The 13,921-nt window shown below is 35.0% G+C and overlaps 3 protein-coding genes across 4 annotated transcripts in view; all 3 read left to right on the forward strand.

Annotated features, from left to right (window-relative positions):
• The first annotated feature begins 2,364 nt into the window (after positions 1–2,364).
• On the forward strand, positions 2,365–5,929 carry asah1a (N-acylsphingosine amidohydrolase (acid ceramidase) 1a). The gene is made up of 14 exons (XM_052575324.1): positions 2,365–2,528; positions 2,664–2,707; positions 2,823–2,913; positions 3,009–3,092; positions 3,205–3,283; positions 3,495–3,569; positions 3,659–3,704; positions 4,004–4,148; positions 4,226–4,280; positions 4,487–4,568; positions 4,849–4,980; positions 5,068–5,191; positions 5,345–5,401; positions 5,604–5,929. Exons 1-14 carry the CDS (start codon positions 2,460–2,462, stop codon positions 5,691–5,693), a joined length of 1,173 nt encoding a protein of 390 aa, XP_052431284.1. The 5' UTR covers positions 2,365–2,459; the 3' UTR covers positions 5,694–5,929.
• Positions 5,930–7,977: 2,048 nt separating this feature from the next.
• On the forward strand, positions 7,978–10,329 carry LOC127971735 (fibrinogen-like protein 1). The gene is made up of 7 exons (XM_052574959.1): positions 7,978–8,348; positions 8,485–8,659; positions 8,775–8,934; positions 9,020–9,117; positions 9,333–9,421; positions 9,668–9,855; positions 10,012–10,329. Exons 1-7 carry the CDS (start codon positions 8,292–8,294, stop codon positions 10,169–10,171), a joined length of 927 nt encoding a protein of 308 aa, XP_052430919.1. The 5' UTR covers positions 7,978–8,291; the 3' UTR covers positions 10,172–10,329.
• Positions 10,330–10,962: 633 nt separating this feature from the next.
• mtus1a (microtubule associated tumor suppressor 1a) overlaps positions 10,963–13,921 on the forward strand; it is a 30,354-nt gene continuing 27,395 nt past the window's right edge. Inside the window, exon 1 of one of the 2 annotated variants that reach the window (XM_052574729.1) lies at positions 10,963–11,095. The gene's annotated coding sequence lies outside the window, so the exon portion shown is untranslated. Of the gene's footprint in view, positions 11,096–13,260; positions 13,400–13,921 lie in introns of those variants that run through there. The other variant, XM_052574730.1, reaches the window with a different exon arrangement.

The following is a 13,921-nucleotide window of genomic DNA, read 5'->3' on the forward strand; positions in this document are numbered from 1 at the left end:
AAATCAGCTCTCCTTTGGTTCAAACTGAAATCTGCAGTCAAATTCATTAATTAATGTGTATTTTACAGTATATAAACCCAGCAGATACAAAGTGAAATGCATCACATTGTGTTTGTGTTTTGATGTAACAGCCCATTAGGTGGGTGCAGCCCTGACTCTGGAGATAAGTTCTATCAGGGGGCATAATCACTGGGAAGTGTTTCATTAATTGAGGATTCTCACTTGGCTGAGCAGCCAGTCTGCTTTTATCACCTGTTTGTGAAAGGCTCATAACTCAAACTCCACTCTGTGCTTCATTCACCGCTCTGCAGGGGGCTGTGCTTGTATTTTAAATCTGTTTCCACAGGAATCTGAATGTTTATAACCAAAAACAGAAATGCTTGAATTTTGTGATGCATACAGATGGTTGCTCATATTCTTAATTTTTATAGACAAACAGGATGCTAGTGGTTCTAAATGGGTTATTGTCAAATTCAAAGGAAAACAAAATTAAACACGCACGCACGCACACACACACACAAAAAAAAAAAAAAAAAATTGAATTAGGGTTATCCAGTATGTAGTCAGAACAATAAACTATGTTACCTGGTATTAAATGATCATTCAATTTATTATCATTCTAGTTGGGGAAAAATATCTTCTTTATTATTATTGTTACTCTTTTAATGCATGTAAACGTTACAACCTTTTGGTAGGCAATTCATAGGATGATTCTGCTGGATATACTGGATATACTGAATGATTCTTCTGTGGCAAAAAAAAAAATAAAACCTTTCAGCATGGTTTATATTCCCTGTCCCTTGCTAGTGTACTCTGAGGACTTTTAACCAATCCGCTTTAGCCAAAATTCAGATTGTGTGGGATTTTTGGGCAGATTAGCAATGCTATCTCTCTGTAATTGAAACTGAGGCTTGTGCTAGCATCAATTTGGTGAGATTTGATTAGTTTTGCTGAACAAGCTGATCTGTCATTTTGAGAAAAAACTTTTTCATGGCTTGAGAAATGCACAGAAAGCAGTGCTGTTGATGTCAACCAGTGGTCATCATTGCTTGAGATGGGAGAAGAGGTGGATCAGTGCAAATCAATTAAAGAGGTAGGCTATGGAAAAGTTTTTGTGTGGTGATGGTGTGGAGGATAAAGACTTGAGTTGGCAATCCAAATCTAGAGGTTGATTTTATTTTTATCCAGCTGCAAATACATGGTTTATAAATAATACATGGTTTTCAATTTTGAAATGCTAGTAATGCTATAGGTTAGTTTATGGTTTTATTAAAAAAGTTACAATTGGCTTCGAAAATAAACAGCAAATCATTTCATTGATCTTATATTAAATCCTCATATTGCTGATGAAGTGAGTTTATAAATTGCTACATTTAGTAAACCATTTTGTCTGTTTGAAGAATATTTCATGATGATGCTTGAATAATGTTTTGGTGATCTAAACAGGATTATACTGCCTCCTGCTGGATATACTGAATCATTTCATCTGAAGTGAAATAACCTAGTTATTTTAGAGCCTTCGTCCGTCGGTCTTACTATCTTTCTTTCTTTCTTTCTTTCTTTCTTTCCGACATGTTTTGTTTTCCTTTTAAGGTCTATGCGGAGTAGCCCCCCAAAAAAATCACAGCCGTGAAAGTCATTAACCATTTTGATCTAATATGTAACCAGGTGTATACCAATTTCCTCAATATGAGGGAAAAATCATGCTAAGACGTATTTTTTTTTATTACCTAATTAATTAATTATTAGATAGAAAGGTCAAAATGATCAAATATCAGTCATAGGCCTAACTATGAGTTTAAAAAAAGTGGTAAGTGACATAAAATGTAGAAATTAGGAGTTAGAAAATCATAATTGTGTTATTATTAAAAGTCATGATTTCTACTTTTTAAGTCATAATGCTTCCTTTTTAATTATTGTAATTATAATTGATCATTATAATTTACATATGATTTTTTTTTAATGTGGGGGAAATTGGCTTCCATAAATTGAGACGCTTAAACAGCAAAAAATAAACTTGTGATGATTCTTCTTCCACGAGTAGTGGTGACTGGTAAACCGGTGTAGTGAAAGCTCACTCGTGATCCCTTCTCTGTCTCATGATTCACAACGGACAAATCAAAACATTGAACAAATGAACTTGAACTTCCGTGTTTACTAGCCGAGAGAAGCTCAAGCAGCAGAATGACGGGGGGGGGGGGTGTTCGTGTTGTGTGCGTACTCATAAACAATCACAACCTAACTAAATCAAATTAAATAATCTATGCAATTATATTATTATTTTATATTTATAAGAAGAAAAACGCATGTTAACATTTCCTTAAAAATAACGCATACATATACTTACTGTATCTGAGCACCCCTTACATGATGGTACATTCCGTCGCGAAGCTTATTTCCCGCACTACCTTCCTTCCGCAGGGAATAACTGAACGTTTAGAAAACTTCGCGGAAAGACAATGAAGCCAATTTCAGTTCATGGCTTTATTGTTATATCTTTATGTCTTTTTTCACAGTTTGTTCGAGGGGTAAGAATAAATGCAGTTTCTGCACCTGAGTGATCTGTTCTTCCTTACAAAGTTTATTAGGCTGTTTTGTGAGCTGTTTCACTTCGTGCCGGTGTCACGCGTTCCTCATTATTGTCTGTATTTCTGTATTTGCAGCTGGAGGATTGCAGAAGTGGAATGTATCCACCTAAAGGACCAACGTACTGCTGTTACTCTCTTCAAATATGCAGTTTGATGTGCTCCTTCAATTTAGATGGTCTGGACTATGTGGAGCTCATATGTTGACTTTAATAACACTTTTTTTGGTTTATCTAGGTTTAAAGGTAATGTGACCTGGTACACTGTTAATCTCGATTTACCTCCTAGTGAGAGATGGACGCAAGTGATCAAAGATAAAAACACAGAGGTGAAACTCTTTAATAATGTGCATGTCTCTTATTGTTAAACAAGAAGGCTTTGATTGTTTATACAATTTTTATAAATAATAATGTTGCATTACAGTTGATCACAATGGTACAAACAATAAAAGACCTGGCCAAGGGCTTTTTAGATGGAAAACTTGTTGATTTAGTAGACGAGGAGCTGGTAAGCAATTAAATGTATGAATTAATTCAGACCTCTTAAAAATGCAGTTTGAATATTTTGATAGTATTTATTTAGATTCTTTGCTATAATTTATGTCCTCACTGTTTTATAGCCTTTGATTGTGGATACACTTCCACAACCTTTCCGTGATGAAATTAAGGGAATAGCAGCTGTTTCTGGCATCCCTCTAGGTAAGATTTTATCACTTTAGTTATTTTACTTTTGTTATTATTTAATTTGTATTTGTTAAATAATAATTGTGGTAAATGCATGCAATAAAATAAATTAAAGCTCAAACAAGCTCCTTATTTATTCTTAATTATGCCCATTTCTTTAAGGTATAGCAAATGTAATTTATTAATTCGATTTATTTTTGTAAATTTATTTTATGTGTCTCTCTAGGTGAAATTACACTGTTCAATATCTTTTATGAGGTTTTCACTGTTTGCACATCAATTGTTGCAGAAGACTTTAATGGTGAGAAAATATAAATCAGTTTGCATAATGTTTTAAATCAAATTAAATTTGAATAAACATTTAATTGCATATATTTAATTTTTTTCTAGGAAATATTTACCATGCCCGGAATTTGGACTTTGGACTGTTTATGGGGTAGGATTTATTTTGATTTATTTTTGGGCAAATATTTAGGAAATAATAGGAAATTATTTCCTAATATTCTCCCTATATTAAAAAAAAACATTTACAAAGTGGCAACGTTACCACTTTTAATGTTTTTTTTTTTTTTTAATAAAGGGGGAATAACAGTGTGCAGATTTTTTTTCCTATTATTTGATGTACCTTTTGATCTTGCACCTGGCCAAGACATTTTTGGATGTGCATGCTCTGACCCTTTAAATATTTGCATACATACTTTGTTATATCACAAGAATGATGTGTTTTTCATAAAGGTGGGATCGACAGAATAAAACCTGGACTTTAACAGAGAAGCTTAAGCCTCTTGTGGTGAATGTCAATTTCCAAAGAGGCAACAAAACCATCTTTAAATCAACAAACTTTGCTGGATATGTTGGCATACTTACTGGAATTAGACCTGTAAGTGAAATAAAAAAATATATATATACATACTTTTTTGTGTAAATGAAAAACAAGTAATTGTTTTACTTGTTTAGGGTGAATTCAGTCTAACAATGAATGAGCGTTTCAACTTTGATGGGGGTTATGTAGGTAAGATTTTTTTTAAACGATTATGACAATTGAAATGTAAGTGACAGGTATACTGTATAAACAGTTATTTTAATGTTTAAAGTCTGTAAACAACTAACACTACACAACACTATATATTTATTTCTTCTAATCATTAGCCACAAATCATGGGTGCAACTAGATGTTTATGATGGTTGACTGTTCGACGACATCATTAATTCTCACAGGGATTCTGGAATGGATTCTTGGATGGAGAGATGGAATGTGGATGGGTTTTCTCACTCGGAAAGTTCTGGAAAATGCTACCAGGTAAAAAAAAAAAAAAACACCAGATTAGCTTAACATGAAACCACAACTTCCTTATTTCTCTTTCATGACCACATAGTTCTCCCTCACACACACACTTTTTTTGTAATCATTTAAAAATAGCTTTCATCAGCTAAAGTAATAACATTCACGCTCTGAATAGGAACTGTGGGTAGATAAATATCTTTATTTTTATAAAACAAAAATATATAGAATTATTATTTTCAGTGACAAGAGGACACAAGTACTCAGAAGTCTTTTTTTTTTTTTTTTTTTTGTGCAGTTATGAGGATGCCAAAGACCAGCTCTCTCTGACGAAACTGCTTGCACCAGCTTACTTCATCTTGGGTGGTAACCGTTCGGGTCAGGGTTGTGTGATAACCAGGACGAGAATAAACACATTAGACATATGGGAGTGAGTAAATCATGTCACACAGAAGTACCACATTTCTGTCTGCAATCTTTTGACCTGCCCTAAAATGTGTTGTTGATGATGTTAAAGACTTGATATGAAGCTTGGGAGATGGTACGTCCTGGAAACAAACTATGATCACTGGGATGAGCCTATGATATTTGATGACCGCAGAACACCAGCAATGAAGTGCATGAATCAAACCACACAAGCGGTATGAGGCATTATGTGTTAGAAATAAAACAGCTATGTTGTAGTAAGAGAGTAGGCTAAGTTTTTAAGTGCTTTTAAAATAATTGGCATATATAGTAACTAATTGTTCGTGAAGACATGTTTTCTGGAAGATAACAAATTTTAATTTCCACAGAATATTTCTCTGGCATCAATATATGATGTTCTGTCTACAAAACCAGTTCTTAATAAAGTAAGTCTTCCTTTCAGTTGAATTAACAACAGCCTTACACTTACATATATCATACTTATATTTGGTTAATTATTATTTTATTTTTTTCTTTCACTATTTTTGAGACAGATAGCGAAAAAAGGCTGTTTGATCACATTTCTGCATCTGGCCTAATGTCATATGAAGTGTAATAGTGAAACCCTTTTCTGTCCTGTCTTTACAGTTGACAACCTACACGTCACTGATGGAAGTGTCAGCTGGATCTCTGGAGTCTTATATCAGAGATTGTCCAAATCCATGTACGCCATGGTGATCTGCCATCAAATCTGAATTAACTAAGGCATATGAAATACTGTTCTAGATATCTGTCATTACAGGGCAGTGTATTAAGACAAGGAGGATGTTAAAAATCATAATGGTTGCAATTCTGCCTCTGAACGTGCACATCTCTCTTCTCATGGACACGTCTGTTGTAACTGATTTACCACTGCAACATTTGTGCAATTGTTTCTTTTGCATAATAAACTCTGAATAATCTCACATTTTAAATGGAAATGTTTATATTTATATATATTTTTTTTTTTTTTTTTTGAGTGTTGCCTTTTTCTTTACTGTTTTGATGATATAAGGAAGTCTATTTTTCAGAAATTCTTGGTAATGATGCTGAAAATTGTTTTTGTAATTTTTTTTTTACGTGTCTCTTTCTGGAACCGTGTTGGATGCGTAATGATAGTTTGCTGATTTAGTTAATGTTTATGACATGATTCCTGAAACTAAGGTTGGTCTCCAGAATCACAACAAGATTATTCACTTGATTTTTAGTTGTGTTACTCCTAGAGTCAAGTTATGCATTCACCTTGAGAACTTCATTTTTGTTTCCAAATGCAATGACTTGTTCTCCCCTTGTTTAACTGAAGAAAGTTCTGGCACATCCAACTGTTCGTTTCATCAATGCATTGGCAGAGGAAGTCAATGGGGCTGTGGTTATTTGGCTATAATGCTAGGTAAATCTGGGTATTATCAGCATAGCTGTGAATGGCAATTTATTTATTTATCATTATTTGACTTAGTGGGAGCATATACATGCTAAACGAGCGGGTGCAAGAATTGAGCCTTGTGGGACTCCGCTTGTCATGGATGTCCACTTAGCTCTCCTATATTCACATAATAACCTCTTCCTTCTAAGTATTACCTGAACCATTTGAGTCCCATCCCAGAAAGCCTGACCCAGTTTTTCAGTCTCTCGAGAAGTGTGTTATGATTGACAGTGTCAAACGCAGAAATAAGATCTAGTAGTACCCACACTGATATTTTGCCAGAATCAGAATTAAAGCGAGTATCATTTGTCATCTTAATGAAAACTGTCTCTGTGCTGTGATGCTGTCGGAAACCTTAAATTGAAAATTGTCCAATTATACATAAGAGTTAATGTAGTTGTTTAGCTGATTAAAAACTAAATTTTCAATAATCTTGCCTATAAAAGGAAGATTTGATATTGGTCTATAGTTTCTCAATATGGTTTTATCAAGATTGCTCTATTTCAGAAGGGGTTTAACCACTGCATTTTTCAGGGATTTTGGAAAAGTCCCAGAAAGAGGAGATCACTTCTCACCACTTCTAATGGATCTGCTTCTAAACAGTTAACCACACTATGTCAAGATAGCAGGTTGACAACTTAAGGTGCTGTATTATTTCTTCCAAGATTTTACTCAGTTGCTTCAAAAACGGACATAGTAACTTCTTTTTGAAATTGCTGTCGAATCTGTCTGGCCTCTGCATTACTTGAGGATGTGCTAATCATCTTTCTGATATTATTGATCTCAGAAGAAACCAAAGCAAACTCATTGCATTTGCTGTCTGATAGCATTTCGAATCAGGGGTTTGTCAGCCTCAACAGCAGCAAAAAGAATGCAATTGTTTAAGTTACTGTTTATAAGGTTTGAGAAGAAGGACTGTCTAGCTGTGGATATTTCAACATTGAAACCATGAAGGCTGTCTTTATAGATTTAAATCAAGTATCTTGTGTAATTTTGTCTATCAACCAGTAATTGGGTGGAGTTGGTGTAAATAGCTTCTGCAAACAAGGTGGCTCTGCAGGGACACAGGCCCTCCGGTGGTGGTGGGGGGGGGGGGGGGGGGGGGTAACAGTGTCCAGGCCCTCCAGGATCAACGTTCCCCACCCCTGACTTATTAACATTTCAGATTATTTAAATGCTTGGCCCTCAAAATGGGGGGACCCAGGCACTTGCCTGCCTTGCATGCTTTATAGCTACAGCTCTGCTTGATTAAAATTTAACTAAAAAACAAATTGCAGCAACTTTCTTTTATTTGCTGTACTTTTGGAATGAGACTCCCTCCCTCTCTCTCTCTCTCTCTCTGATTTTGTTTTATGGGTGTTACAAATCAGGTATTCTTCCCTGTGTATCAGACATTCTTTAATCAAATTTTCTGTTTATTTTGTAAACAAATGTGTTTTAGATTTACAGAGAATTAAATGTGTGCATCAATGTAAATTAAAGATAATAATTTTATTTCATTTTTTTATGTTAAAAAAACATCTAAACTTTGAGGGCCATTCATTTGTTTTACATGAATTTTACTTTAACAAATTTAAGGATTGAGATCAAATGTCTCAATTTTTTATTTTATTTACAGAACATTTTCAGTCTTCTTGGTGACGTCTCGGAAGCTGTTTGTAGTTATCTGCACATCTGTTTTGATCCAGAGTGACTCAGCTCAAAGTAGAGCACATCCAGTCACAGGAAACTTTGTCAGGCACCAGAACAGACCTCAGAAGCATCTGTACACGTTGTTAAGACTGTAGTTGTTCTTTAGTGCCTAAATTGCACATGACATCACTTGGTTAACAATCTTTTATCTTTAAATACAGCATTGAATAAGTACATCTACAATGTCAGTTTTGCTTATCATTTGGATGCTTTGTACTACTCTGGATTTGTCAGACTCTGTGAGTATTGTCTTAAAATTAATTTGGCTTCTTTCTTATGTGTTCAAATTACAGTTAGTTACACCTAAATGAAGTGTGTTTATGTGTTATTTGTATGTTGAGTTTAAAGTAGTCATTCTGTGTGTTGTGTGTTTAGACTCCTGTCGAATGTGAAGATGAGATTCAGCATCTTCGAGCAGAGTTGAAGAGTTTGGAACTTCGCCAGACAAAGCAACAGCAACTGATTCAACGATTAATGAATCACAACCAGATGCATGAACATTCCCTAAAAGCGGGCTCATTTTATGACACGGGAGACAATCAGTACATGGGTCAAAGCTCTATATTATTTTCTTAAGATGTAGTATTCATTGTGTAAATATGTTATACTTGTCTGATTATAACAGCACAATATAATACTAACAAAAACCAATCTGCCACAAACAGACTGTGCTCAGATCTTCAGACATGGCAATACTCAGAGTGGGTTTTACATGATTAAACCACTGCTAAATCCAACCCAGATCAGAGTGTACTGCGATATGACCGATGGGGGTGGATGGACAGTCTTCCAGAGACGCGCGGATGGCAGTCAGTCATTTGACAGGTATGGAGAACTCGATTTCATTGTTTTGAGAAGACATGTCTATTTATTAATAAATTAAACATGAAGTCTCAATGTTCATGTATAGAGATTGGAATGATTATAAAACAGGATTTGGTGACATGAAGTCAGCTAATGGAGAGTTCTGGTTAGGGAATGATAATCTGCATTATCTGACATCTCAAGGTGAGTAAATCTAAAAATGCATGCAAACTGAAAAACATATGTTATAATAGGCCATAATTATATGTATTGTATGTATGTATATAGAATAAATGTATATTATGTGACCCTACATATGACAAGCAATTTGAAGAATGGACTGATATTTATTCTATTACATTACATTGCATTATATTATATTATGCACATATTTTAATAAAACACCATCTGTTGCACAGACGATTACACCTTGAGAATCAATCTGGAAGACTTTGAGGGCAGCCACCGTTTTGCGGTGTACAAAACATTCAAAGTGGAAAATGAACAGGTCTTTTTTATTAATCTCTTCATAATTATGATAAATGATGTTTGGATAAATATTCTGTGCCCGTTAACAGATGGCATGTCAAGTTTCTAATAGATCATTACAGCAGGTTGTATAACTGTATTCTGTTTCCATTAAGAACAAAAAGAAGTGTTACACAAAATCACAATTTCTACATTTCATTTGACCTGAATGGTATAATATCTGTTTATTTGGTTAATGTTTTAACGATCCCATTTGTCTTCTCAGAACCATTACCGGCTCCAGTTTGGCGTGTACACAGGAAACGCAGGGGACGCTCTCTCTGGCACTTACCATCCTGAGGTTCAGTGGTGGGCCAGCCATCAAGGAATGAAGTTCAGCACACGAGACCTAGATAATGACCGTTATAATGGCAGTTGTGCTCAGGAGGACAAGGGTGGCTGGTGGTTTAACAGGTTTGCATCTGTAACAGTGACAGAGCTTTTCTCATTATAGTAATAATGACAACTACAAAATCTATGAAGGCAGTTTTTCATACATTAAATATGAATATTTGCCAACCAAAAGGTGTCCACTGTGTTTTATATGTTGTTTCACATGTATTCCTCTAGATGTCACTCTGCCAATCTGAATGGTTTCTACCACAGAGGTCCCTACAGTGCAGTCACTGATGATGGAATAGTGTGGTACCCGTGGCATGGCTGGTGGTACTCCCTCAAATCTGTGCAGATGAAGATCAGACCGGCCAGCTTTGAGCCTAATGATGTCTAATAAATGGATCTGTTATCTGAACCAGGAAGGAAATGATGAATTTGTGAACGATGCCAACTGACATTAGTCCAGCTTAGCAGTCCAATTTCTAAAGTATTTACATACGTAGTTAAAAAAGCTGTTCTCCTGTATGTAGTGCTAATAAAGTTTTCAACACATCCTTGCTGCATCCATGTGTTCTCTATCTTTAATTTGATTAATTTCCTAGTTAATAAATTAAGAAATACATTTAGAAATAAATCAGAATTAAAGAGTGAAGTTTAATTTAAAGTTGGATTCAAAAAAAAATATTGAATATAGAATACAAAACTTGTCATCATTTATAACAATATCTGTCAAGGTCTGTCAAGGTTAATGTAGCTAATGATTATCATCCAGTAGTAAATATATAATTCTAAGTTCTACAGAAAGTGCAGACACCATCAGTATCAGGGTACTTAGAAAACTGACAGGGTGTTTAGAGAACTGTTTTAATATAGTAAATAAAATTACATTTTATAAAATTGTATAAAATATTTTTCTTTCCAAAAGTATATAGGGGTTGGAGTTTAAGATATAAAAAATGAATTAAAAAAAATGTTGAAGGTTGTATTTAAAAAAAAAAAAAAACTTCTAAAACAAATTAAGTAGAAGAGTTTTTATAGTAGATTATTATTATTAAGATATTGTATAAAGTGACAACCTTCCACGTTATTTATTCATTTTTTTTAATCTTTTGTAATTATAATATGTAGTTCTCTTTAACTTAAACTTAAATCCCTATTCTTAAGTGGTCGTGAACTGGAGAGGCTCGTGTCTTTCATGATGTGACGTCATTTAAGGAGAGCGTGAGTTCACCTGATCTCTCACCTTTCCAGTGCACGCGCTGCTGTTAACGGTAGACAACTCTGTGAATCCCAGTTTATCTCACTTGCACCGTGCGAGGTAAGTAGGCCTACTCTATATGCTTCCTAGATAAGTTGAGACGTCAGTGTAGATATTTAACATTTTTACAGACGCACTTTTGCACAGTACATTTCATCCTTGGTTTAGTAGCGCGAGGCATGTTTGTGTTGTTACTCGAGTCGCTTGAAGTGGTTTCAGTGTTTTTGTTTACGTCATGTGTGTAACGTTACATTTATTCGAAGGGCATCTTCTGCTTTCTTTCGCTTTACAACTTTGTTTCGCCTTCTCCACGTGTTATTTATAGACGGAGCTGCCAGAGATCCCAAACAGGCCTCTGATGTTTCTGTCAGGTGCACAAGACAATTTAAAGACCGCGATCAGGAAATAGATTGTGAGCTATGAGGGAGAAACATGAGCTCAGCAGGAAAAAGTTACTAGATGTAAAAGAATCCAATGAACTTGTTTTTCCACTTGTTTTAAATTTTTATAGTCTTTTCTATTTCTATAGATTTCTCTGAGAACACCGTTCTGAGTCTCCTGGTTTGTTTTTTATTGTGTACTGTGATTTAAACGCTTTAGACGTCAGCCAGCCTATGTAATGGTGTGTTCTATGAATAATTTGAAGTGCGTGTTGGTTTGATGTGGCTCAAATGCACCATAAGTTGATGGTACTGTGGGACGTGTGTGTGCTATGCGTTGACCAGATAGTGTTCAGAAACCGTGAAAAGCTCAAAGGGCAGAAACTTTGAATCCCAGAGCAGGCTATAGTGCAGGTGCCCTTTAGGACCTCATACTGTAGGGGCAGACTTATCAGATTACTAAAACTTGAATGTTATCTTAGAAATATATTAAATTAACACCTTTTTTGTTTTGTGATGAGGGTGAAGAGGGCATGTTGATGGCATAGATGCAACAATGACAGACCTTACTGTTTTCAAAAAGTCTCTGATATACTGCCATTCAAAAAGTTTGGGCTTGGTAAGATATATACAGAAATCATTCTAATAATCTGATTTCTTAGTATTGTCTTTGTTGAAAACAGTTGTGCTGCATAATTATTTTTAGTGTGTGTGTGTGTGTGTGTGTGTGTGTGTACAAACATTCCAGGATAAATAAAATGTTCAAAAGAACAGCAGTTATGTTAAATAGAAATCTTATGACGCTATAAATGTAGCATTACACATAGACTACTGTATTTGTGGTCTATCTGTTAATTTTGATCAGGTTAACATGTTCCTTCTGAATAAAAGTATTAATTTTTATCAATTAAAACTCCTAAAGTTTTGAAGGGTAGCGTATGTCTTGCCAAACAGTCTCAAAAACTTAAAAAGTTATTTAATAAAGTTAGTAGTTATTTAATTAATGAAGATGATTTTGTGCTTATTTTATTGTTTTAGTGCCAGCAGAAATTACAGTCTATTGTTTGCTGAATCAAAATGAGTTGAATGATTTTATTTATCTTTTTTGATTATGGAAGTCTGTGGCCTGGTGTCCAACACTTATTGGTATCTTTTGTTAACCACGATTATGGATTCCTACTCGTGTAAAGACCTTTAAGTAGGGATTAGTCAAGAATAGTACTGTTCCCAGTGACAGATATAATACCCCTCATGCCTGCTATTACATAACTTTAGGAAGTCAAGGTATTACCGCGCATTTGTCAATACAAAGGAAGTGTTGCCGCTTTCTATGCCAAATATGCGTCATTGGATTACTTTTCTAGAAAAATATGACATTTAAATTCTTTTGTGTATGGTATGTTTGATTTTTTTTTTTTTTTTTTTTTTTTTAACAGTTTTACAATTAGAGGTTTTCCACGGTAGAAAATATCTGCATGGCTGACATCCAGTTTTTCTCTTCGTTTATCATCTGATTCCTAAATCCGTCAAAAATGCTACTGGCTGCTTAGCAACAGCAATTGCTGCTTTTGGCCTGACATGCCCTGGCCCCTCCCCTCACGTCAGGCTTGTCTAGGATAGGGTAGCCAGTCACTGTCCCCTGTGAAGTTCGCCTTGAGGCTCTGCAGTGGGTTCAGTCGTGGCCCAGGCTGGAACTTGAAGAGCGCTGTACGAGTAGAGGCGTGTTTTAGTATGCAGGGACAGCCCAAAAGTGTGCTGACAGCAGCCTGGACTGTGCAACATTCCTATGAGACAAACCATTGCTGCGAGCCAGGAGTGGTGCTGAAGGAGGGACTGCTGGGTATTTTAGAGCTGGCAGTCTTTATATACGTGCATTTAGTGTAGTGTTTACCACAGCACTAATAGGATTGATCCTGAGACATGGAGCTGCGAGTGCTGCAGGAGCCTGAATGAGATGTGCTGAACTGACATAATGTTATGCCTGGTAGGGTTTTCTTCTTTTTGTTTTTTAATGTGTTTTAAAAGATTTTAGATGGCATGAAATTGCTAAAATTTAGATGAGATAAGGGCATAAATGCTATTAGAATTCTATTGCATTTTTTACAGTTACAAGCTGAGGGTATTTAATTTAGGAGAGATGTAATTATTCATATTTTAGACCTGAATTAAAGTTAATGCAATTTGATTAATACAATACATCTGCATGTGATTTATTTATTTTCATTTATTTTGTTTATTTAACACTAATTGACATGCTGTAAATAAAAATAAATAAATTGGTAAGCTTGTCATGCAATGTGCTATGTTTTTATGCCATAAACTGATTTAGTGCTTCATTTGTGAGATTTTTCCTGACTTGGTTCTTAATAGGCTGCTTCAACCCTCAAGAATGAATGATCCATTGTATTCCACTGTTGCTTTTTATGAGAGTTTAACATATCAGTTTTATGTCCCTTCAAAGTTGAAATAAGACGCATACATCAATAATTCTCCAGGCGGTAGTGAA

Source organism: Carassius gibelio, chromosome B14, assembly GCF_023724105.1.
Source record: "Carassius gibelio isolate Cgi1373 ecotype wild population from Czech Republic chromosome B14, carGib1.2-hapl.c, whole genome shotgun sequence".
Lineage (NCBI taxonomy): Eukaryota > Metazoa > Chordata > Actinopteri > Cypriniformes > Cyprinidae > Carassius > Carassius gibelio.